General features: G+C 37.3%; 1 protein-coding gene across 1 annotated transcript; it reads right to left on the bottom strand.

Moving 5' to 3' along the window:
* Positions 1 to 5,980: 5,980 nt before the first annotated feature.
* CCDC196 (coiled-coil domain containing 196) lies at positions 5,981 to 18,979 on the bottom strand (the record flags this gene model as incomplete). Its single annotated transcript, XM_081127238.1, is given in 12 exon segments — positions 5,981 to 6,214; positions 6,410 to 6,468; positions 12,579 to 12,606; positions 12,609 to 12,725; positions 13,109 to 13,168; positions 13,704 to 13,778; positions 13,780 to 13,784; positions 14,198 to 14,279; positions 15,915 to 15,965; positions 17,123 to 17,219; positions 18,673 to 18,825; positions 18,930 to 18,979. Coding segments are annotated over 12 exon segments (1,011 nt in total).
* Positions 18,980 to 23,589: the final 4,610 nt, after the last annotated feature.

The following is a 23,589-nucleotide window of genomic DNA, read 5'->3' as shown; positions in this document are numbered from 1 at the left end:
GCTGTGCTCCCTCTGAAGGCTCTAGGGAAGAATTCTTTGTCTTGTTTCAGCTTCAGGCAATTTCCAGTAATCCTCAGCATTCCTTGGCTTGTGGCTGCATCACTCCAATCTTTGCTTCCATATTCATTCACATAACCTTCTTCTCTGTGTGTATTTTCACTTGCCCTTTAAGAAAATTTAGGGACCACTGTAATCCAGTATGGCCTCAGTTATCTAATTACATCTACAAAGACCCTATTTCCACATAGGTCACATTCAGAGGTTCTGGGTGGGTGTGAAATTTGAAGGACTCTATTCAGCCCAGTATGGGCAGTGATAGGTTACATTACTATGTGTAGGCATGCAAACATAAATTAGAAATTCAGCCAATCAGAAATGAAGGTCCAAAGGTTTCTTCAAAAGCGAGGGTTTAGAAATTAAGTATACTTTTAGAAAAAATACAACTCTATAGTCTGGAGAATACTGGAGAAATTTTTAATCTTTGACCTAAGTAGCCTAATGCTTTCTCCCTAGAAGTAGTTTTCTGAGTTAGAATTTCCCAAAGCCTAGTGATGTAAATTTATTCATTCCTACTGATGAAATTGACATTTTGCTTTCAGTTCTATGTCCTAGTTATCTTCTAGTGAAGTGAAGCTGAGCTACTTCAATTGCCCATGGAATTTGATGGCACTGTTTGGGAACAACTAGGACAATGTTTTCCCATGTCTTCCATGTTTAAAATAAATTGGAACTTTTCCTTGCACTTTTGATATTCTATTTGTTCTGTGCAGATTGCTGCTTAAATCATTTTATGCCCTGGTCCTTTGGATTTTTCCCACCCATACTCTCTTCCTCTGAGGTCCCTATCTGGAAATCCAGATATATGAGGATGTTTTTGGTTGCAAGCTGATCCTAGTTTAAGTCAAAAGGAATTCATTGGCTTTTGCAGCTAGGAAGTCCAGACATGTATAGCTTCAGGGTTGGCTACCTTCAGGATCTGGAACCATGTCTTCAAAATGCCATCTTTCAGCTATGCTTTGTTCTTTGTTGACTTAATTGTCACATTGGCTCTTTGTACATGTTGGCAAAAATGGATGGTATTGGCTTCTGTAGGCTGTAATTTAGATCAGTAGTTTTTGAGTCTGTCTGGGGCACCTGGAGACCCCAAGATCCTTTCAGGGGGTCTACAAGGTCAAAACTATTTTTATACTAATACTAGCATTATTTGTCTTTCTATTCTCATTCGATACTGTGCAGTCTTCCAAAGCTATGTGATGTATAATATCATCATTCTGATAGTTAATGGAATGTGTATATTTACTTAAAATTTTAATATATAAATATCAATAGATATAACCTACATAAACAGAAGCTCTTTGGAGTCCTCAATTTTTAAAGTGTAAAGGGGTCCTGAGACAAAATCTTGAGACCCATAGATTGAGGTCATGTGCCCGTCCCAAAGCACTAACGACAAGGAGAGTGGCATTTTCTGATTGGTTTGGCCTTGATCATGTACTTACCCAGGGGATGGAGATCAGCTGTCACCCTACCATAAATAGATCAAGGGAGGATGGATCTGGGTACATATGTAAGATTAGTGTCTTGATAGGTTAGCAGTTAGTTCAACTCTTTTTACAGAGTCTTATCTCTACCATTACTACAGATTTTATTCTTTTCTGAAGGCTCTTAATTATACCTTTAATACCACCCACATCATCTCATATTAATATTCACAAGATAGAAAAACTCTTCCCTATGTGTTATGACAATTTACAAATGCACAAGGTCACCACTTATTTATATGACTGCTTATCTGATAAAAGAAGAAAACCAGGAATAACAAAAAAGTGATTTCTAAAAAAACAATGGTATTTCTACCCCCTGAATTCAAAGAAAGGGTAGACTATAAGGAAGGAGGGCAGAATTTGCTAGAAGAGGAAAGAACTATTAGATAAGGGAAAGGAGGGTGAGATTTACTAAATGGAAAGGTAACATTGAGTGCCCAGAATCTCTTTGATTTCTTAAAAGGGCTCTGTTTACAAGGCCATCAGTTCTTAATATCCACAAGCCAAGAAAAGGTAGTCCCAAATTTAGCAACTGACATGGATTAAAGTTATGTGAACTTTTTAAAAAAATCAAAATATCATGTTTTTCTTAAATTATTATTAACTTTTGGTTTCTAGGTCACAAACTTAGCTTAAAGCCCAGCTACCCTAGAAAAAAATTTTTGTCTCTAAAAGCAATATACAAAAAGAAAATTATTTTGTTAACCTAAGTAATCTTATTTTCTCTCAGGTTGACTAATACATGGAGGGAATATAGTTTATAGGAATGTATATACAGTGTTTTAGCTTAAAATGAACCTGAAGTAAAAGTTTGAAATGTTAGGAAGCAAGCAAATTTGTGAAGGAAGCAGTTGTTCTGAAAAATCTAATCTTATCATGTAATAGTTACATTTCATATTTGTCTGCTCATGTATCTCCTGTGGGATTGATTGGTTGCAGAGAAAGTATCCCTTTCAAACACAAGACCTTGTTTTTTTCCCTTTTCCTAATATTTGATGACTAAATACAGAGCATATGAAGCAATGGGGACTTGGACTTGTTAGCAATACAGCTTTCTTACAAGGTGCCAGAGGGGCTGTTAGAAATTTGCCTTAGCATGTAATGGATTGCAGAAGCCTCTGCCTATAAAAGGAGATACCACCTAAGATGGCCATAGTTCATTTAAACAATATTAAAGCTAGATTTTCTGCTTTGATCTAAAAATGTAAGGCATAATATTGCACACTGTCATTTGTCCTCTTTGATGCCTGCAATTCTAGACGAAAGATAAAAGCATTGGGCTATTGTTGGCCTTGCTTTATTTAGGAAAGAAGTGTGACAAACATTACTAATCATTCTGCGGTCAGTGCAGTAAGATAACTTTGGGGGGTGAAATAAAAGCAAATATTTTGTAAATAGCTAGAAAGTCAAGGTAAAATAAATTAGATGAGCCACAAAAATACAGCTACCCAACATGGTTTGTAAATGTATTGCTGATGGGACAGAGGTTTTCCTCAGTTGAACGTAAAATTGAAAAATCTCTCTCCAAGTACAGTCAAGGATATCAGGAGTTTTATTCTCAGAGAAACATAATTGGAATATTATGAGTATAAATAAAACTGTAAGAATGATGTTTCAATCCCACCAATATTTTTGGACTACTAATTCAGTTTCCCTAATAATTTGATTCTGAGATGGGGGGTGCCCTGAACATAGACATATTCTAACAACATTGGAAGGTATAGCCCTCTCTGTAAATTAATATTTGGTTTGTCAGTGACTCTCTTGGTAGTTTGAGTAGCTTGAATGAATCTCTCATTTGTTCCGTAAGTGAAACAAATTTGTACACACAAACCTGAGATCCATATATTATATTTGCCAAAATGTGACACCCATGAATAGCCAGCCTACCTTACTGATAACTTTGCACTGCCATATAGGTGAATGTCAGAGTTCAAAGTAAAGTCTTAAAAACAAAGTACAATTAAAAACTACAATATTTCATTTTTGTGTTTTGAAGAAATTGAAAGATTTAGAGCATTTGGAGAAAAGTGATAAGCCTGACTGATAATGAACATACGATTTTAATACTTTGGAGATAGTAAATGATTCATTTTTCAAGAAGTTATGTCTCTGCTAGCTAGTAAACTAGCTTATTTCATACCTTAGTTAATGGATAATTAACAGGTAATTGCAAGATAGTTCAGAAAAATAAGGAAAAAAGGTCAGATACTCATCTAAACCCGCTGAAGGGATAAAATAACAATACATGATTTTAAAACATTCAAGTGGTGCTCTTTTAATCAGATTTTTAAATTGGGAATCTAAGGCCCTGAGATTAAATGATTTGTTCAAGGTAGTCAGTCAGATTTTATATTCATGATATTTGTTCTCATTGCTCTGTCTAATCCAATTGACTTGGAAAATCTCTCAGTACTTCTGACTTTCTTAAAACAGAATGTGGATTACACACTTAGCTCACTCAGTTGGTAGAACATCAAACTAATAATATTAGGGCTGCAGAGCCTGTTATTTTTGTGGTCAGGAGGTGCAAAATATGAGTTAAATGGGAATATTAACTGGTAGTAATAATACTTAGATTTGGTACTCAGCTTAATTGTTAACAGCCCCAATTAACTGTGGAACTTTGGATACCCTTTCAACATGTCTAAACTCCAGTTTCCTCTTCTGTGAAGAAATTTTATGCTTATTTAAAGTCCCTTCTAAAGTTCAAATTCTGTGATTCTGTGTAAACTTTTTCTAGTCCAAAAGTACATTTTAAAAAAACACACCTGAAAGATTTAAATTGACTTCTGGAGAAAAAAACACACACAACAACGATTTTTAATTGGTTGGCTTACTTTGCTCATTACTAGAATTTAAAAGGGATTCCTACAGGTTTATTAAGTGTTTGTAACAAATCAACTCCCCGCATATTGACATGAGATAGAAATTTAATGTCATCTATGCAGAAGAAAGAAAAGATCTGAAGGGCCCATCTGGGCGTGGCTCAGCAGTTGAGCATCGACCTAGGATTCAGGATGATCTTGGTTGATTCCTGGTCAGGGCACTTGCTGGGGTTGTGGGCTCCATCCCCAGCAGGGGATGTGCAGGAAGCAGCCAGTCAATGACTCGCTCATCATTGATGTTTCTGTCTCTCTCCCTCTCCCTTCCTCTCTCTGAAATCAATAAAGTATATTAAAAAAAAAAAAAGATCTGAAGTTCTTAAGGACTTCAGTATGACCCAGTAGTATCATATTGACACAAGACAGGTTGTCAACAAACCTGGGACTTCGCAATTAACTTTCTGTAGCCTTAGGCAGTATCTGTGCCTCTATCAAATCTCACGCACTGCGTTAGGTGGTCAAAATTAAAAGATGAATTAAGACATAGTCCTGGGCTTCAAAGAGCTTACAATTTGGTGAGGGAGATAGCTGGGTTATAAACAAGTAATTGCAATATAGTTCACTAAGTGCTGTAATAGAGGTTGGAGAGCCTAGAACAGTGATTCTCAAACCTGGCTGAACTTAAGAATTTGCCAGGAGCTTTTAAAAAACACAGATGCTCTTGCCCTATCCCTCAGAGGTCATGATTTAAATGATCTGGAGGGGGCCCAATGAATTTAAAGCTCCAGAGGAGACTTCTAATACACAACTTGGGTTAAGAATTACTGGGATAAAAGATGGGCACCAAACTCAGCCCTTAGGACAAATAGAAAATGGTCAAGCAGACAAGGAAAGAAGAATCTTTTGGCAGAGAAACAGCTTTGTGTGAAGGCATGGAGATAATACTATTCGTGGTGCATCAGGGGAACTGCAAATAGTTCTGCAGAGTTGAGTGTAGGATATATGAGGGAAGGGGGATATAGTGAAAGATGAGCCTGGGGATGTAGGCAGGAGGCAGATCATTATTATATGGTCTGTGAATGAGCTTGGACCTTACACTAAAGTTAATGGGAAACCTATACGGAAGTGACATGATCTCATTTCTTTTTTAGAAAGGATAGTTTCAATGGTGCTGTGGAAGATGGATTAGAGAGACTGAAAGCAGGGAAATGAATTAAGAGGCTGTGGTAATCCAGGCAGGAAAGAGGGCCTGAACTAAAACAGTGGTACTAGGAAGGTAGAAGGTATTCAAGGAATAGACAACTATGAGGCAGAGTCAACTGGGGAGTTGGATGTAGTTGGTGAAATAGTAAGAGGAGACTATGGAGTATAATTTTCCTTATTTTGTACATACTTTTATTCACTTGTTAGTGGTGGATCTGCCCAGAATTAAACATTTCAGAGGTGGAGAGGAACAGCTTTTTATGGGCTTAACAATATACAACGTGGTTTGAATCTAGTCACTTCAAAATCAAAAGCTATCAAAATAATCAAAGGCTGTTTTACAATCCATAAATGACTAAATTTCTAACATGCTTAAGGCTGAGCATCTAACTAGCATTTGCACCCAGTTTAGTGGGGAATGAGAGGGGAACAACACGAAAACAAAGGTTTGAGAGATTTTAATGAACACAAATGGCTATGCCTAGTCTTTAAATCTGCCCAAGCAAATGGAGTGAAAGCCTTCGAAATCTTCAGAGATTCATCTAGTAGTGACCTCAGAAAAAAGAGCCTCCTTCCTACATCATCAAACTGACTTCCTTTAGTTCCTTGTTGTTTTGTGTAGATCTTTGATCCCAGGATGCTCTAAAATGGGAAGGAAAAACAAAACCACCAGAAAAGAAAAAGAAAAAAAAAGACAGCTAAAATATCAAGTGCCCTGGCACTCACTTTGCAAATCCCCTAAAAATATTAAATTAGAATGTACATTAACAAATGCATTCCAAAAACTACAACTTTTCAAGACTTTAAAGTGATTTTGAAAATGAAAGGAGTTCTCACCACATTAGATTCCTTTTTGCCCTTGGTTGCTCTGCCCATAGTTGTAGTGCCCATTGTACCTGAAGGGAAACATTAGGACAATGAGAGCTTTCTTTGAGGAAAAAAACTAGTTTTATTTTGAGTTGTAAGGCTATTAACATTCATCACAGTATTATATCATTGTATGATCATAGGATTTACTCTGGTATTAACATTAATGTGAAGTTTCTAATTGTTGTTTTAGAAAATAACTATCATTCTGGCCGGGTTGCTAAATTGGTTGGAGCGTCATCCCATAGAGCAAAAGGCTGCGGGTTCGATTCCCAGTCAGGGCACATACCTAGGTTGCAGCTTCAGTCCTGGGTCAGGGTGCTATAGGAGGCAACCAATCAATGTTTCTGTCTCACATCAATGTTTTTCTCTCTGGAAATCAGTAAAAACATATCCTCGGGTGGTTTTGTTTTTTTTTTAACCGTCACCCAAGGATATTTTTTCAGTTGCTTATTAGAGTGGAAGGGGGAGGGAAAGAGAGAGACGAGAGAGAGAGAGAGAGAGAGAGAGAGAGAGAGAGAGAGAGAGAGAGAGAGAGAGGGAGGGAGGGAGAGAGGGAGAGAGAGAAACAGAAACAGAAACATCATTGTGAGAGAGACATCAATTGGTTGCCTCCTGCACTCACCCTGACTTGGGCGGGGGATTGAGCCTGCAACCAAGGTACATGCCCTTGGCCAGAATCCAACCCAGTACCCTTCAGATTTTTTAAAAATTAAAAAGAAAATAACTTTCAAACAGTATTTTTAAAGTTGGAGTAACAAACCTTTGTTGTTGTTGTTGTTGTTGTTGAGAGCTCATGTCCCATAGGAAAAAAATAATCATTGAATATTGCGTGCAAATAAAAACACTGTTAGAGAGGCTACAAAATGTTCTTCTAATATTCAACTTTTAAATGAAGAAATGTGATGTTAATTCATACACATATATTCACACCCTGAGATAACCCATAAAAATGGCCAACAGTGGATAATGAAGAACAAACCAAAGATAAAGGTGGGGGCAGGGTAGACAAAGAGGAGGCAGAGGAAACGACAGGCACAAGCTGAGGTAGAGGCAGAGAAGGGAGGCAATTAAAAGGGGAGAAATAAAAGGGACAGAGGGAGAATTGTAGGGTGCTAAATAAGCACTGTAGTGAATCTGTCCTAGCTAGTGTTGCCAGACTAAAATATAGGACACCTAGTTGAATTTGGATTTCAACAAACATCAAGTAATTTTTAATATGTGTCCCATGTAATATTTGGGACATATTTATACTAAAAGTTATTGTAATTCAATTTTAACTGGGCATCCCTTTCTATTTGCTAAATATGACAACCCTATCCTAGACATCCTGCTGCTCTTCTGAGTGTGTGATGCAAAAAAGTTTGGGACCTATTGTCACTCATTGTAATAATCAATATTAATAAAAGTACAGTTTACTTTTTTAAAACCTTTAAAGTTTATATTTTGGAAAGAAGACTTGTATTCTCCCCCTGGAATTCTGTGGGGTTTTCTATGAAATGAAAGAATGACCTAGTTTAGAAATTAACTTCATAGCCTACTAATACCATAAACTTAACTTTCACATCAAGTTGCCTCAAAGCTTAAAAAATCCTGTGTTTGAAAGCAATATTATTTATCAAGCACCCAGATTGAGCTAGCTGTGGGTTTCTATCTCTGCTTTCAGCATTTTAACTTAACACAACTATTTTCCTTTCAGCAGCACCTGCTGGAGTGTATTTCAGCAATCAGGGAGAGTAATACTAAAGTGAAGTAAAGGTTAAAGCTGAGAAGAATGACTTGCTTTCAGAGCAAAGAGAGTTATAGAATAAATAAGGTCTCAAGAGTATTCATTTCCCACCTCACTGGACTTTCATCTGAATTTATAAATGTAGCAAAATATTTACATCCAACCTTCAGCTTCTCAAAAAAGCTCAAGGAAATGCTTAGAGTTTGGTGAGGGGTGGAGGAGAGAAAACCAAGGCTGTCAGAATCAAATGTCTTATCACCACTTCTGTTATTACTAAAGATAAACCTCTTCTTTAAACACCAGTAGGCATCACGGGAAATTCAGCTGAAATTAAAGGTTGCTTCGTGCCATTGTTCACTAAGATAGGTGACTGCCAAAGGCCATGAACTGCTCTTTCAACTCCACTGAAGCCAGGGAAAAGCTTCCATACACCTTGGGTCAAATTGTAATTTTAGTCCAGTGGGGAAGTAAATCCCTTCAAATGTGCCCCATCTCTGGAAAGACTAAAAGGAAAGACTTTACCCTAGGTATAAAATGTTTTTCTCTTCTATAAGACTAGGTGGTGCAGTATGCTAAACAGATAAGACTAACAAGGATACTACTACAACCTGGGCCTCAAGGGAATTTGCAAGTAGTGATTGCTTGAAGTGTAACAAAGTAATATTAACAAGGGATTGTATTTTGCCAACCAAACAGGTCACACCACTGAGACTCAGCCAACCAGCACACAGGACAGTTGATGTGGGAGGAGGGATTCTTGGCCAAGAGCAGTGGGAGAGAAGCCTTCTCTCTACCTGGAAATGCCTAGAACAGAAGGGCCTGTACCTTGATTTGCTGGGAGGTATGTCCCTTTCCTAAGGACAGATTTGTGAAATTCAATTCTTTTGAAACTTGAGGAAAGGAAACATTATCCAGGAACACTTACTTAACCTTCAAGAAATCACCACACCTTGTGCAATTGCCTAACTGATTTTTTAATTCAGTGTCCCAATTGTCTGATTTATCAATGGTAGAAAGAAACAGTGGTAGATAGGGAGTGTGGAGGAAGTGGGCAGTGAGTGTTTTGGAATGGAGGGACTAGAATAATAGATAAGGATTGTGAAGCGGAATACCAAGTTTAATACTGTCTAATCAAGGCTGCCAGTAATACACCTCAGTGCCACAGAGCATGGTAGAAAACATCAATAGGTGGGTTTTTGTTTTTGTTTTTTTTCCGTTTTCATTTGATATGTAAATATAGCACATTTTGTCCTAAGGGTAATAGAAGGCCAATCGCTCTCACAGCATTTCCTGAATTACCATGATTTGTGGACTAAAAGCCTAGATGTGATCGGTGCCACCTACTGGGATAAATGCAGAATTGCAAAACTGTCAACCTATTTTATTACTGAACAAGTTAGTCTTAGGGAGTATGATTCTTCATTTGGAAGATTATACATTAAACAAGTGATAAGTTTGAATTCAAGTCATAGCCTGTAGAAATGGAAGAGTCATGAAAAAGCACATATTTAATACTGCCATTTTATAGCATATTCTAGATGAGCTTTGGATGTGGAGTCAGAAGCCTGATTTCTCTGAACTAGTTTCTTGTTCTATAACTACCCCACAGAGTCATTGTGCGGGTTGTACAAAACCATGTGTTTTCACCCTGTCCAGATGGCTCAGTTGGTTGTAGTGTCATCCCATACACCAAAAGGTTGCAGGTTGGATCTTTGGTCAATCGGGACATTGTATGGGAAGCAACCAATTGACGTTTCTCTCACATCTATGTTCCCATCCTCTCTCTCTCAAATCAATAAACATATCCTCAGGTGTGATTAAAAAAAAACAAACACCATATGTTTTCAACATGCTCTATAATATTTTATGGCTGTTTTAAATGAAGAATTTAAGTGAAACTAAATAACCTGCCCAAGTTATTTAACCGGTTAGTCTCAGAGTAAGGCCTTCAACTCATATATATGACTCTAAACCTAGTGCTTTTTACATTAAATTACTGTTTCCTAAAATTTGATGGTGAGATGATTTTAGGTGGCAAGTGAAATAAATCTAGGAGGTGCTAAACACATTAAATACTATAAGTCACAGTGGGAAAATAATTCCCTTTTCAATTCTCTTGAACGTGATGTCATCAAGGAGAAAGTTTCAATTTGTTGCTGGGTTTCTTTAAAACTCTCTACATCTTGCTAATCTCATTTCCTAATAAAGATAAAACATGCCTGAGGCTTCAACATCTTGTTAGAATATTAAAATTTTGTTTTCTGTATACTTATTATTAAGTTTACTTTCTATTATGTATAACTGCCCTGAATTTCATTTAAAACAGTAATAAAAATTTTGTTTCAAGTAATGCATTTAAGAAACTAAACTCAATCTAAGTAGAAAATATTGAATAAACAATAGTCTAAGGGACACAGAAGTTGGGAAACACTGAGCACCACCAAACCACCTCCCTATTATATCACGGTTGGTAATAATCTTAACATAATTACTTTTAAAAACCCTCTATAAAGAAAACTAATGTTTCTTTTGTTTACTTTGCAAGAATAAAAAACTAGGTTATAGATAAGTCAATATAACCAAATTCTAAGATGTAGATTTCATACCCACTTGGACTCAGACAAATCTAATAATTTTGTAAATGTGTTATTAGAAAATGAAACTGGCCTATAATCCATGCTCAGTGAATGCACAATCAATAAAAGACAGGAGCAATGGGTCACTTATGCCTGTGGCTACACTCATTTGCAGTAACAAAACAGTTTGGTGCGCTATCACTTAATTCTTCAGAAGTGTAGGACAGAAGACAAAGAGGGTGTTGCTCTGTGGGCTGTCCTAGTTCAAAGATCAAAGACTCAAAGTCTGAGGTGACCAAGTTGAATGGAATATTTCATTTATTACTAATTTTGGCTTGATTTGAACCTGGAACTGAAAGAATTTTGGCCCCTTACGCTGTGGATTCCTCAAGATGATCTTCAGCTAATTTTAAATGAAATAAAACAAAGATCTGTCTTCCTCATAACCGTCCTTTCTTCTATCATTTTCATTCATATCTTAATGACTTTATACTATTTCTGGTTGTATTCCAGGTTCTTATTGGAGAAGAAAGCCTCAAGCTTTCTGCGTCCAATTCTTATCAAAACAACAGTTAAAAGAAAAATATGGATGGAACACTGGCTGAAGAATAGGTAGTCCATCCAGTATTCTAGATTTTCTAAATTTTACTTATGGATCAAGTCAGACTAACAGAATGCTATGTACCTGGACCAAATCATATTGAGCTGATTCATCATTTTTAAAAAATTTCAAATGTATAATTTCTTATCAGATTGTGCAAGGAATAGATAAGAAACAGCCTAGGTAATTTAGATTCTGAATTCATTTTAGAAATATTGTTGAAGACACTAGCTACAATAATACACAGAGAGTGTCTTGTCTCCATGATAAGGACCTGGAAAGAAATTTCTCTCTGGTCTCAGTACCACTAAAAGCTGTGGTTCTCCTTATCAATTGGTGATTGTTATTTTGTGGACACCATAAATCCATGTTTCTTTTTCTGGGAAATTCAGAACCAAGTTTGAAGCCTGCCTCTACCAACTATATAGTACTTCCATTATGCATTTTCGTGTATTTACCTGGCTTCAAATATTTTCCTTTCATGTAGATTTGTTCATCTACTATTTTATCCTATGTGCTGTTTGTGATTTTGTAAACTGTTTAAGCCCTTTATGGAATAAGATTGAGAAGAAACTAGAGATACACTGATACTGATAAAACATTGTAATTTCATTGCCATGATTTCTCATTCTATGTCTCTTTTTTTAAAATAGAAAGTTCAGATTCATAGATCCTTGAAAATTTAAAAACTTTTCTCCTGCCCCTCAGAAGACATTCCTTTATTCTCTTTTTTATGGTAAACTATATGATTTGCCATAATGGTGCCATAAATTCTTTGGAAGGGATATGCTGAAACCCCCAGAGGAATATCTGGATTAGTGAAACTCACAACCATTGTCAGATGTCTATCTCCTTGGCCTTCTGTTCTGAAGTAGCAAAGTCTATCCCAATAAGATTCGTGAGCTCAAACTACTTTAATTTCTAGGAGAGGGTAGGGAGTGGGGAGGAAATTAATATTTTATCAATTTCCAACTATGTATCAACTACATATGCTAAGTATATATTAGTTTTTACAGAAGAAAATTTCATTTCCTCCAGAGAAATCCTTACCTTGGTATGAGAGCTTCAGAGTAATAATAATAGTAATAATGATAGTGATAAAATTTATTATAATATTACTAACATTTAACTTACTATGTGGCAGACATTGTGTTGATCACTTTACATGTACTGGGATCTCTAATGTAAAGCAAAACAGAACCTCAAACAGTGTACCTATGAAACTTTACCTACCTTCTTGGGACCCAGGAAGATTTAAAAAAATGCTTGCTTTGGCTCAAAATTCTGCTGTAAGTATAGTGATAATTTCAGGTCATTGGCCTTCTGGTAGTTCTTCAAGGCTTCATTTCTGAGCTCAATCACTTTTCCATTAGAGTCATTCTACAAGAGAACATTTTTCAAAACAATTCATATACTATTGACTTCTCTAAAACCACTGTTACCTGAATCCTTTTTACTCAGAAGTTTTAAAATTATCCTATCATGCTTAATTTTTAGAAGTTGGGGAGGAAGAATTTGTGATCCCCCCCATTTCATATAGAACAAAATCAAGACCATAGGAAAAAATGCTATTTATCCCAAGTTACTCAAGGTGAAGCTGGAGACAATTCTCTCCAGCTGTCTCCCTATGAAACATTCATTTCTTTTAGCAGGACAATTGGTAATTGAGATGAAGGGATCAGGTTTAACATTATGAAACTAAAAGCCTTTATATTGTATGAATGAAACTGTACCCCAAGTCTAGCCTGAGAACACATTAATACCTGAAGGTTGTTGGCTTGTTCCTGATACCTGACCCATTCTATTTTCCTCTGTTGTTTTTCCTGGTGGAAGAAAGAGCCTCTGGGTGACAAAGTAAATTGAGATCAGAAATCAGTTTTCTCAGCATACCACAAAGACTTTATAGCAAAATTATGGTGTCATAGATTCACTAATAAATTGGTTTCAACTGCACAGTTCTTTTAATTGGCCTCAACCTGTACAATTCACTCTCCAAAAGTTAAAATCTAAATGAATAGGATCATTTTCTATGAATGAGTTGGCTGAGAGAAGATTAGGTACAAGCATAATACCTCTAAATAAATGTCCAAAAACAAATTAACAAGTGTTTTGATGTCACATAGCTATTGCAAAATTCATTGTTGGCACAGCTTCTCCCACTTTTCCCTAGCTAACATGATTTCCCAGAAACTTGAAGTGTTACACTGACTCAAATATAACATCACAAGGGAATCAAATCTCCTATAAATTTTTGCATCAGTTCAGGAGCACAGTATAGTTTAGGCATATTATTGCTACATTAATGATATCTAATCTGTCAGCTCTAAAAGCCAGTGCCATTCAGAAAATTTGTACTACCTTCCTTAGCTCCTTCACTTTCTCTGCATATGACGTCTCCAATTCATTCTTGGTCTTCCTAGGTGATGCGGTTTCAGGATCCTGGGATAGAAGAAGAGAGCTAAAGAAATAGGAGGTCCCAGGAAAGAAGTGGAATGTCTTTGCCCTAGCCGGTTTTGCTCAGTGGTTAGAGCATTGGCCTGTAGACTGAAGGGTCCCAGGTTTGATTTTGGCCAAGGGCACAAACCTCGGTTGCAGGAAACCAATGTTTCTCTCTCACATCGATGTTTCTCTCTCTCTCTCTCTCTCTCTCTGAAAAGAAATGGAAAAAATATCCTATCCTCAGGTGAGGATTAAAAAAAAGAAGTGCAATGTCTTAGCAGACAGTAAATCCAATATATCCTAAAGGCCCAGATCCTACCTATCTTCCAACCAAAATAGCCCTGATGGTCAGCCAGCTGTTTCCAGTCGTATGGCATCAACAACCTTTAAATTCTAAGTACCGTGACGTCTACTTGCCTTTCCATCCTGCAAGTTTGTTTTGTTTTTTATCTGTGGTGCTTTTTGTTGATCACTGAGTTCTTCCATGTTGAATGTCTATAGAGAGACATTTTGGCAAAGCTTTAAATTAGTGGGAATGAATAAGGGAAGTAGAAAGCCAGTATGGGTTAAGGCTTTTGGTTCCTGCTAATCAGGGCCCAACATGAAAAGTGAACTACCAGAGGGGGTTCGGAATGGAACAAGCCCTTCCATTTGGTCCCTTGAGTGTGTCTTATAATAATAATAACTACTAGCTAAACCCTTATTATATACCAATCACTACTATAAGCTACTTATTTACTTACACTACTCTACTGCACTACAAATATTCTCATTTAATCCTCACAGAACTATTTTTATTTCCATTTTAAAGATGGAAAAACTGAGACTTGGAGAGGTTAAGTCATTTGTTTGGGGTCACACATCTAGGAAAGTACAGAGCTGGAATTTGAACCAGATTTGTCAGACTCAGAAGCCTTTGTTCTGCTCTTCTCTCTCCATTTCTCACTATCTAAAAATATGGGTAAGGAAAGTCAATCACAAGCCAAGTCATATAGACATCCCTTATAAAAAGTCTTTTGGGAATTCTAGAGAAGGTGGATTTTGATAGAGCTTTGTCATATCCTGTCACAGGACTCAAGAACTCAGAAACTAAACTTCTGACAATTCGTAGAACTGATTTGTAGCTGCCACTGAGAACTAGAAGCAGAACTCAGTATAAGATGCAAGGCTTGATGGTATCCTGATTATTTGTGGAAAGGTGAAATGAAAAAAGCTGTCAGAAATCACGTGATACACCTGTTTTTATTACAAGACACAATCTGTTCTAGTCTCATAGTCTGTGAAAAAGCACTCAGATACCAAAGACTTAGTCCACAAAGGACTAAGTCTACCTCTGCCTCATTTCCCAGCAAAAAGGCCTACTATTGTTATCTTAAACAATGCAATGATTGTTGCAAAATTATAGGGGAATTAGAATTAGGTACTCATTCACTCATTCATTCATTCATTCATTCAGTCAGTTTACATTCATTGATTGTCTAGTAGGTTCCAAACATTGTGCTATGTGCTAGGGATTCAGAGATGAACAAAACAATCAAAATATTGGAGAAGCTTATATACCAGAGAGGGGCAGGGAGACAAAAAACAAGTAAAATAATGATAATAATCATAAGCTTATATTATAAAAAGTGTTATGGAAGACATGAACAGGGTTGTATAGTGAAAAGTAGGGGGCAGGGGTTGCCCTATTTTAGGTAGAGTAAACAAGGAGGGCCTCCCTGAGGTGACATTTACATAGAGACCTGAAAGATGAAAATGAGCCAACCATAAGAAAATATAATTACAGGCCAGGGATAAAGCAAGAACAAAAGCCTTGTGATAGGAAAAGTCTTAGCATGTTTGAGAAACCATAAGGATGAAGAGAAGGACTTCTATGAGGGGAGACTAGAGAGGTCGACCACAGCTAGATTATGAGGCAATAAGAAGCATCTGTAAAGGATTTTCATAAAAAGCGATATGATTTGATTGTTTTAAAAATACCACTTTGGATGCTATGCAAAGAATGAATTGCAATGAGGCAAGAGTGGAAGCAGGGACCTGAGAAGAATGAGGATAAGGACCGGAGGAAAGGGAAGATTTTTTGCATCAAGGTCTGTAAGGCTGTACTTTCAGGGATCTCTAGAGGCACACCTTGTTCCATAGCATCTCCATTTCCTTCCGAAGCATCTTGTTTTTCCTTTCCTGTTGGAGGGGGGAAACCAAACAAACAGAAATACGTGTTTGTTCCATCATTAAAGTGAAATTGGAAGAAATTATTAAGTAATAGGGGAAAAAGGGTGCAGGGACATAATTAACCACAGAGGAAAGCAATAAATGAGCCTAGCCCAAATCCAGGAACATAGAGATGAGTTTGATGATGATGATGATGATAATATGAATTTTGAAAACTTTAATTTTGGTAATTGTGGTATGATATCAATAGAAATGAGTTCCTCACACTGATGATACTTAAGGCATTCTGACCATATGGCAATTTCTCTGGGGCTTAGACCACTAATTTCTAGTTTTTAAGATCCTTTACATTGTTGATTTAAAAAATATTTTTAAATATATTTTTATTGATTTCAGAGAGATGGAGAGGGAGAGAAAAATGGAAAGATCAACCATGAGAGTCATTGATCAGCTGCCTCCTGCATACCCCCTACTGGGGATGGAGCCTACAACAGGCCATGTGCCCAGACCCGGAATTGAGCCTTGACATCCTGGTTCATGGGTCAATGCTCAACCACTGAGGCACACCGACTGGGCTACATTGTTGATTTTTTAAAAATCTTGTAAGACTCTTTCAGGGCAAACTATTTTTTTTTTTTTTTTTTAATTTTAGTAGGTATTTTCTATTCCTTCTGAAATGTGAAGGCTTAATATGCTTGTATTCATTACCACAAGATCAGGGTGGGGAACCTTTGTTCTGCCAAGGGCCATTTGGATATTTATAACATCATTCTTGGGCCATACAAATTAGTCTGCTATATTTGGTCAAACATTTAATTAACTCACCCCTAATGTGATGGCTGGAACTGCTTCTCTTTTGTGAGGCCTTGGCAGGGCCAGACCAAATGATTTTTCAGGCTGGACGTTCCCCACCCCTGCACTAGATGAAAAGTTTTTTAAAAAGTCAAAGAAATAGAATTTTTGCTAGCTACTAGTTCTTACTTTCCCCCAACATTTTCTCTGACTTTCTTTGGATCATCCTGGACTTTCTAAATCAAAGAGGTATAATTGTTGAAGCATCAGATACTGGAGATGAGCACTCTGTGTTTCCCTCCACATCTGACGACAGCAATGGCATTGATCTGTGTTCGGGAGGCCATTCCCTGCAGTGCCCATAAACCTCTTACCAGATTCTGCTTCATCTCCTCTGCTTCCTTAATGAGCTCCATGGCTGAGGATTCTTCACTCCCCTTCCCTGCCATGATCTGTCTCATAATCTGCAGACTAGAAGGGAGAGACATCATAAAACATAATACTTCCTAAAGAGTAATATTAGTATTTTGTAACCAGTCAGAAAGTACTCTTCCATGGGAGTGAGATGGGGACTGAAATCACAGGAGTTATGGAAGTCCTTCTTAGCAGGATGACTCCATTCCTAATTGACATTTGCCTTAGCTCTGTGCTGTATAATGAATTCTGTGATCTATATACTGCTCAGAACTTAGGTCTTCAACAGCCACTGAGGCTCCTCTCCACCCTATCAGAAGAATGTTTTGGTGTATTACTTTTGGGATAGAAAAGGGCAGTTTTGCTCTTGTGAAGGAGGTCAAAGAACCTGTTGTCTTCAGGATAAATACCACAATTATTCCCTACCAGTCTCTGTCCATCTCCTCTACCTTGTTTTTCCATTTAAAGACATTTGTGTTAGTTGGGGAAACCACTTATATCCTTATGATAGCCCCCAGAGAATCAAACCATCAAGAGGTTTCTAGCCCAGCCAGCGTGGCTCAGTGGTTGAGCATCAACCCATGAACCAGGAGGTCACGGTTCAATTCCAGGTGAGGGCACTTGCCCAGGTTTGGGCTCGATCCCCAGTAGAGGGCATGCAGGAGGCAGCCAATCAATGACTCTCATCATTGATGTTTCTGTCTCTCTCTCCCTCTCCCTCCCTCCCTCTGAAATCAATTAAAAAGTATATTTTTTTTCCTGAAAAAGAAGTTTCTAACAAAATCTGAATGAATAGCAAGTCTTTGGCTGTGAGAAAAGACATCCTTTAATGGCATTATTAATATTTATATTCATGGAAAAACTCTCCAATTATAAGCAGAGAAGCAAGACTTGTGTTCTCTTGAAAGAAGTCTGAGTTTCTGGGTTTTCTTGACCTAGAAACTGCCTGGCATTTGTTCTCCAAAAGTCTGAACTCCCTGAGATGCTTATAGTCAGGGTATAGAATGAAGATAGACCCATTAAGGTGAAATTGTCCGAGACTAGAAAGGAAACAGAGAGTTGGTGGGTCCCAAGAACAGTGAATATCTTATTGAAGCGTTCAGACCTCAACTGTTTAGTATGCTTAAAAAGATTGTCATTCCACTGCTTGGCATGGGAAATAGCAGAGTCATTTATCCTAAAGGGATTCCACAAACATAAATATAAGGAGCTATTGGTGTGACCATGATAAACTAAAGATATTAAAGGTTATTATCTGTTTCTTGGGTAGATACCCTGGGGAAGAAGAGTAATAACTGTAACCCTGTGAGATGAGGGCTGAGTCATTTTAATTTTACTAAAAGAGAATAAAGGATTCTTTGCCATTCTGATTTTGTGATTACAAATTCTTTACCTACTATTGCTGAATGTCTAAACCTTTTTTTAAAATGTAAATAATCATTGATAATCTTATGGATTAAAGTTCTCCAGGTTTTCTCCCTTTAGGAAATCCTGAGTAGAGAGCCATTACCTTCTTTGTTTTTCCTCCAGGTTAGACATTAACTTCTGGAATAAGAGGTTGTTCTTATCTTCAAGAGGTTTTAGCATCTCTAGCAGTTCCAGTTTTCTTAGTTTTAAGTCCTCATTCAATTCCTTCAAGTAGTTGCAGTCTATTTCAGAACTTCTGTGGAAAGAGACACCATAATATCTGCCTTTAGCTTGAGTTAATAGAGACCCTCTTTTCCCTCCTGAATAGTTACCACTTAGCATATTCTGTCAAAGACTCACCTTGTTTTTGAGGGCAAGTGAGAACCTGGAGAGTTTGAACTACTTGTCATCTTGAAGGGAAACTTCTACTTTAAGAATAAAGAGGTCTTCTTGAAAATATGTGATTTCTTGTTCCATTCAGTTGTCATCATTTTTGTGCTGCTGTTCTTAAAACTCCTGTTGCATTGGATTGATTTTAGCTGCAGCTTGAGGTCACAATGGCCCCAAAACCACAGAATCAACAGGTCTTTTAAGTAACTCCAACATCAATGATAGTTTGTTGACTAAAAATACTATTAACTACATCTGATAAGTTCTTGCCTTAGCTTTAGCCAACACCAAAAGTTTTATTCTGAAGTCTTTGATTGAATTGTATGGAATCACAAAACATCTATATTATGGAATCCCTATTGTGGTATAAAATGGTGGCTTATCAAAAATAACTCATCAACACCATCTTTTGTGGCAGTTAACCTCCATGGAATTCCTACTCTCTGTAGGGCATAGTGCTGGATTCTGTGGGTGAAGAAGAGATAAAGACAAAGTATCTATCTACCTTTTGGGGAGTCTTAGGAGGAGGAGAGGATACCTCTAAGGGACATCATCTAAAAGTAGAGGCCAAGCTGGCAAATATAAGGTATAGATGTAATATTGAGTAATATTATATATGTGGCAAATATTATTTTCCTTTTTTTTTAAAAAAAAAAAAAATCTTTATTTCAGAGAGAGGAAAGGAAGGGAGAGAGAGAGATAGAAACATCAATGATGAGAGAGTCACTGATCGGCTGCCTCCTGCACGCCCCCAGCTGGGGATCGAGCTTGCAACCCGGGCATGTGCCCTGACCGGGAATCGAACCCCGAACACCTGGATCCTAGGTCGACGCTCAATCGCTGAGCCACGCCTGGCTGGGCAATTTTCCTATTTTTAAAACTTGACATAGCCCGGCCGGGCGTGGCTCAGCGGTTGAGTGATGACCTAGGATCCAGGCGATCAGGGTTCAATTCCCGGTCGGGGCACATGCCCGGATTGCGGGCGGCAGCCGATCAATGACTCTCTCGTCGTTGATGTTTCTATCTCTCTCTCCCTCTCCTTTCCTTTCTCTGAAATCAATAAAGATATATTTAAAATAAATAAATAAATAAATAAATAAATAAATAAATAAAACTTGACATAGCTGAATGGGAAGGTAGACTAATATTGGACATGTAACAAGAGGATATAATTTGTGAAATATCAATACTGTCAGTATGTCCTTCCACAGCCAGGCTTTTTCCTGAGAGGCTGTAATTGTAGACTTACTTCCAGATTTTGATTCTGCCTCCACTTTCCTCTCCTTATCAGAACCACATTTCTCTGAGATCCTAAGATTTCCTGTCTTCATCTATGTCACTTAATGAGCAGAAGATAACCCAAAGAGATATATTTGTTTCTTCATGCCCTTTAAACAGTTTTAGGACAATAATTTTAGTGATGTTCTCAAATGTGAATTCAGTCATGTCAATTTCAAATACTAACTGAGCATTTCCAAGCAATTTTGGGGGGCAATCTCCAAATTAACTTAAACCCTTTGTCTTTTGGGAAACCTTAAAAGCAGAGCATTGCAGTGGAAATTACACAAGATTTAGTGTGTCAGGTCTTGGTTTAAATCTCACCTTCACTCTGATCTGTGAGCTGTAAGTTACTAAATTCTCTGAGCCTCAGTTACTACTTTAGTGAAAATGAGAATGGTAAATAAAAAGGTTTATTATGAGAATGAAATTTAATATTATGCTATGTTCCTGGCTCACGTCAGATGTTTATATTTTAATGCATTTTGGATTTGGGTCAAATACAAAAAAGCTGATTTATATGCAACTAACGAAGCTTAAGTTTTAGAGACCTCTACCATAGGTTCTTTACCTCATTTTTAATTCATAATTTTGTATTGTTTTTTTAAAAAGAGGGAACTACCCAAATTATATACACTTCAGGGTCCCACAAGACCTGGATCTGCCCCTGGTTGGCTATGATACATATCTCTCCTAAGTATCTTCTACATCAAAACTCCTCATTAGGCAGTCTCACAAATACTTTTTCTAAAGCATGTACGTGTCACTTGTAAGTTCTGTATGATAGCTAGTGTAATATGACATTAAATTAGAACAGCCGTATCAGGTAAAGCATAATGTATTTCACATTGATTGCCCTAGGAGTTCCCATGAAAAGTTTGGATGGAATAAGGGTGAGCCAACTCCACACAGTTAAAAGAAGAAACTAAGTGGACTAATTATTATTAGTCTGCTTTTTAGACTGCAGATGTGGCAGGTGAGAGCAAATAGTAGAGAACAAAAATGGCATTGATCACTAAAGCATGACCTCTTTAAATTTCATGTTGAGACATTTGTTTGGCAGAATTATGTTACAATTGTAAAACATTCAATAGGCAGGCAGTTTCCCAACTCACCTTTCTTTCTGCCTTTGCTCGTGAGTGACTGAAGTGGAAGAACACTTGCTATTCTGATGTACTCTCTGCTGTAGCCAATCAGCTCCTTTTATTTCCTAGCATTCCGATGGCCCTTTCTTCAATCTGGAATATGACTTACAAAAAGAGTTGTTTGTCTTTTGATAATGTATACAGACTTTATGAGATTAAAACAAATAAAAAACAGTATCAAAAGGGGATCACTGATTCACTACATTAATTCTGGGACAGAGGTAGGGAGGATGAAGCTATCATCGACCATCACAAGTAGAAAGGGAAGTTGAACACTGATTTTTCCTGCAGTAAAAAGTTAGGTCATCTGTTCATTAAGGAAGCATGGTAAGAAACTTTGAAAGAGCAATGACTTGAGGGTTGGAATAGCACCTGAGCAGTGGCAAAGGAAGCCAACCAAGCAAGAGTGAAAGGATTGCCAAGTAGTGCTAAAGGTCAAGGTGAGTTTGGGAACTGCACATTTGTTACGGCATGAATCAGCAGTTATACAATTTCTCCAGCAGTGCTTGGCAAACTAGAAGCAGTAGTAGAGAGAACAGATGGTGGTTTGACTCTGAGCTGCTGCTTGGCAGAATGGATAGGCAGAAGTTTAAGGGAGTAAGGGGGCTGAGAGTGCTGGTGAGAGTATCCATCAAAAAGGTTGCACAGTGCATCCAGACTATGCAGGGAGAACATGAAGAAGGGGTTAGCTAAAGAGGGGAAATCAAGAAGGGGCTGAGTTTGAGAAGTTTGGGATGGAAGAACAGGTGGTTATGGTCAGTGAACATCCTAGAGAATAACTTGTGGAACCTCATCTGTTTAGATTAACTGTAGTAGCATTCATTTTTTTTTCTGCAGTAAACTTTCTGTCGCTTTCTGTCACTGCATAATCATCACGGAAATTCATGTGGTACCTCAAAATAAGCCTTATAACAAGCTATACACAATGACCTCATCCAACATTATAGCATTTGATTTTAGTATCTGTTAAGAAAAAGCGTGATTGCTCTATAATTAGAGAACTCAGAGCAATAGCATTTTAATGTTAACTTTACCAGCAGAAAATCAGATTAGTCTAATTAAGCCAGGTCTCCAAGAGTAGAAGCAATTATTTTCATATTAAAGCAAGAGAAAGAAAGCGAGAGAGAGAAGCTTCCCTATCTTTGTCTCCCCAAGCTTTGGTTGTGGCACAAAATTACAGAATGAGGACCTTCTGGTCCTTTCTGACCCAGAGCCAGTTCAACCCTTGAGGAGATTATAAGAATTCTATTAACTAAAAGAAGGTGAGAAGTGCTGGCAAAATCGTAATAGCAAAACTTGTAGGCTTTTAAAGATTATCCACATTTCCCTGTGCTGTTTGTTATGACCATTTTGTCATCTGTTTCACCTTAATCCTTGCTATAGCTGTCCCAGGACAGGCTGCATCTACATTTGGAGAGAATCCAGGTAGTTAAGAAAATTGAGATAAATTTTGGTCCTCTTGAATTCTCTGTGTTATTGTTGAGGTCTTTTTGAAAGTAATGCATTCTCTCAATGTGTCCAGATACTTAGTATAATGGTCTTCAAACTGAGGTATGTGACCTTTTACGAAGACTTTTCAAGAAATGTGGAAACAAGGGTAGTTTTCAGGGAATCTTTTGCTGGACCCTCAATTTCCATAAGTACTTTTTGCTAAAATGGGTCTGCCTGAAAATGCCCCTTGGCCTCATTTCCCATCTCCCTTTTCCTAATCACACCTTTCCCACTTGTTAAAATGGAATACCTTTCAACCATCTGAAATCCTGCCTTCAATAATTTATTTATCTTCCTTCAGTGATTTGCTTTGGGGGGGGTGTAAAAACCTCTAGGGCATTAAACTAAGCACAATTCAGAGTGTTGATGTTGGAGTTAAACAGTGATTGTTAATAACTAGGCTACAGAGTTTTTTGCAGGTCAGGTGGTTTCCAATTCTTTGCTTTCAACAAAATTGAAAGATGACCTGATCAAATTGCCAGCTTAAATTTATTAAAAATAAATTTTGATGATAACTTACTATATGTGTTTTGGCTTATAATTCAGAAGGAATTCAAAGATTTGAGTGACACTGCTATAACAAAACATCTTTCATTTCTATTTACTTATTTGTATCAAAAGTTTTCTCAGTGAGTATTGTATTTTAGTAAAGCAAAAACTATGAATAAAATTAATGCTGAAGCCTGTCTTATTTTATCAATAAGTAGTATTCTACA

Source organism: Miniopterus schreibersii (assembly GCF_964146895.1).
Source record: "Miniopterus schreibersii genome assembly, chromosome: 1".
In the NCBI taxonomy this organism is placed as follows: Eukaryota; Metazoa; Chordata; class Mammalia; order Chiroptera; family Miniopteridae; genus Miniopterus; species Miniopterus schreibersii.
Note: the sequence above shows the minus strand (reverse complement) of the source record. Positions and strands in the feature narration are given on the sequence as shown.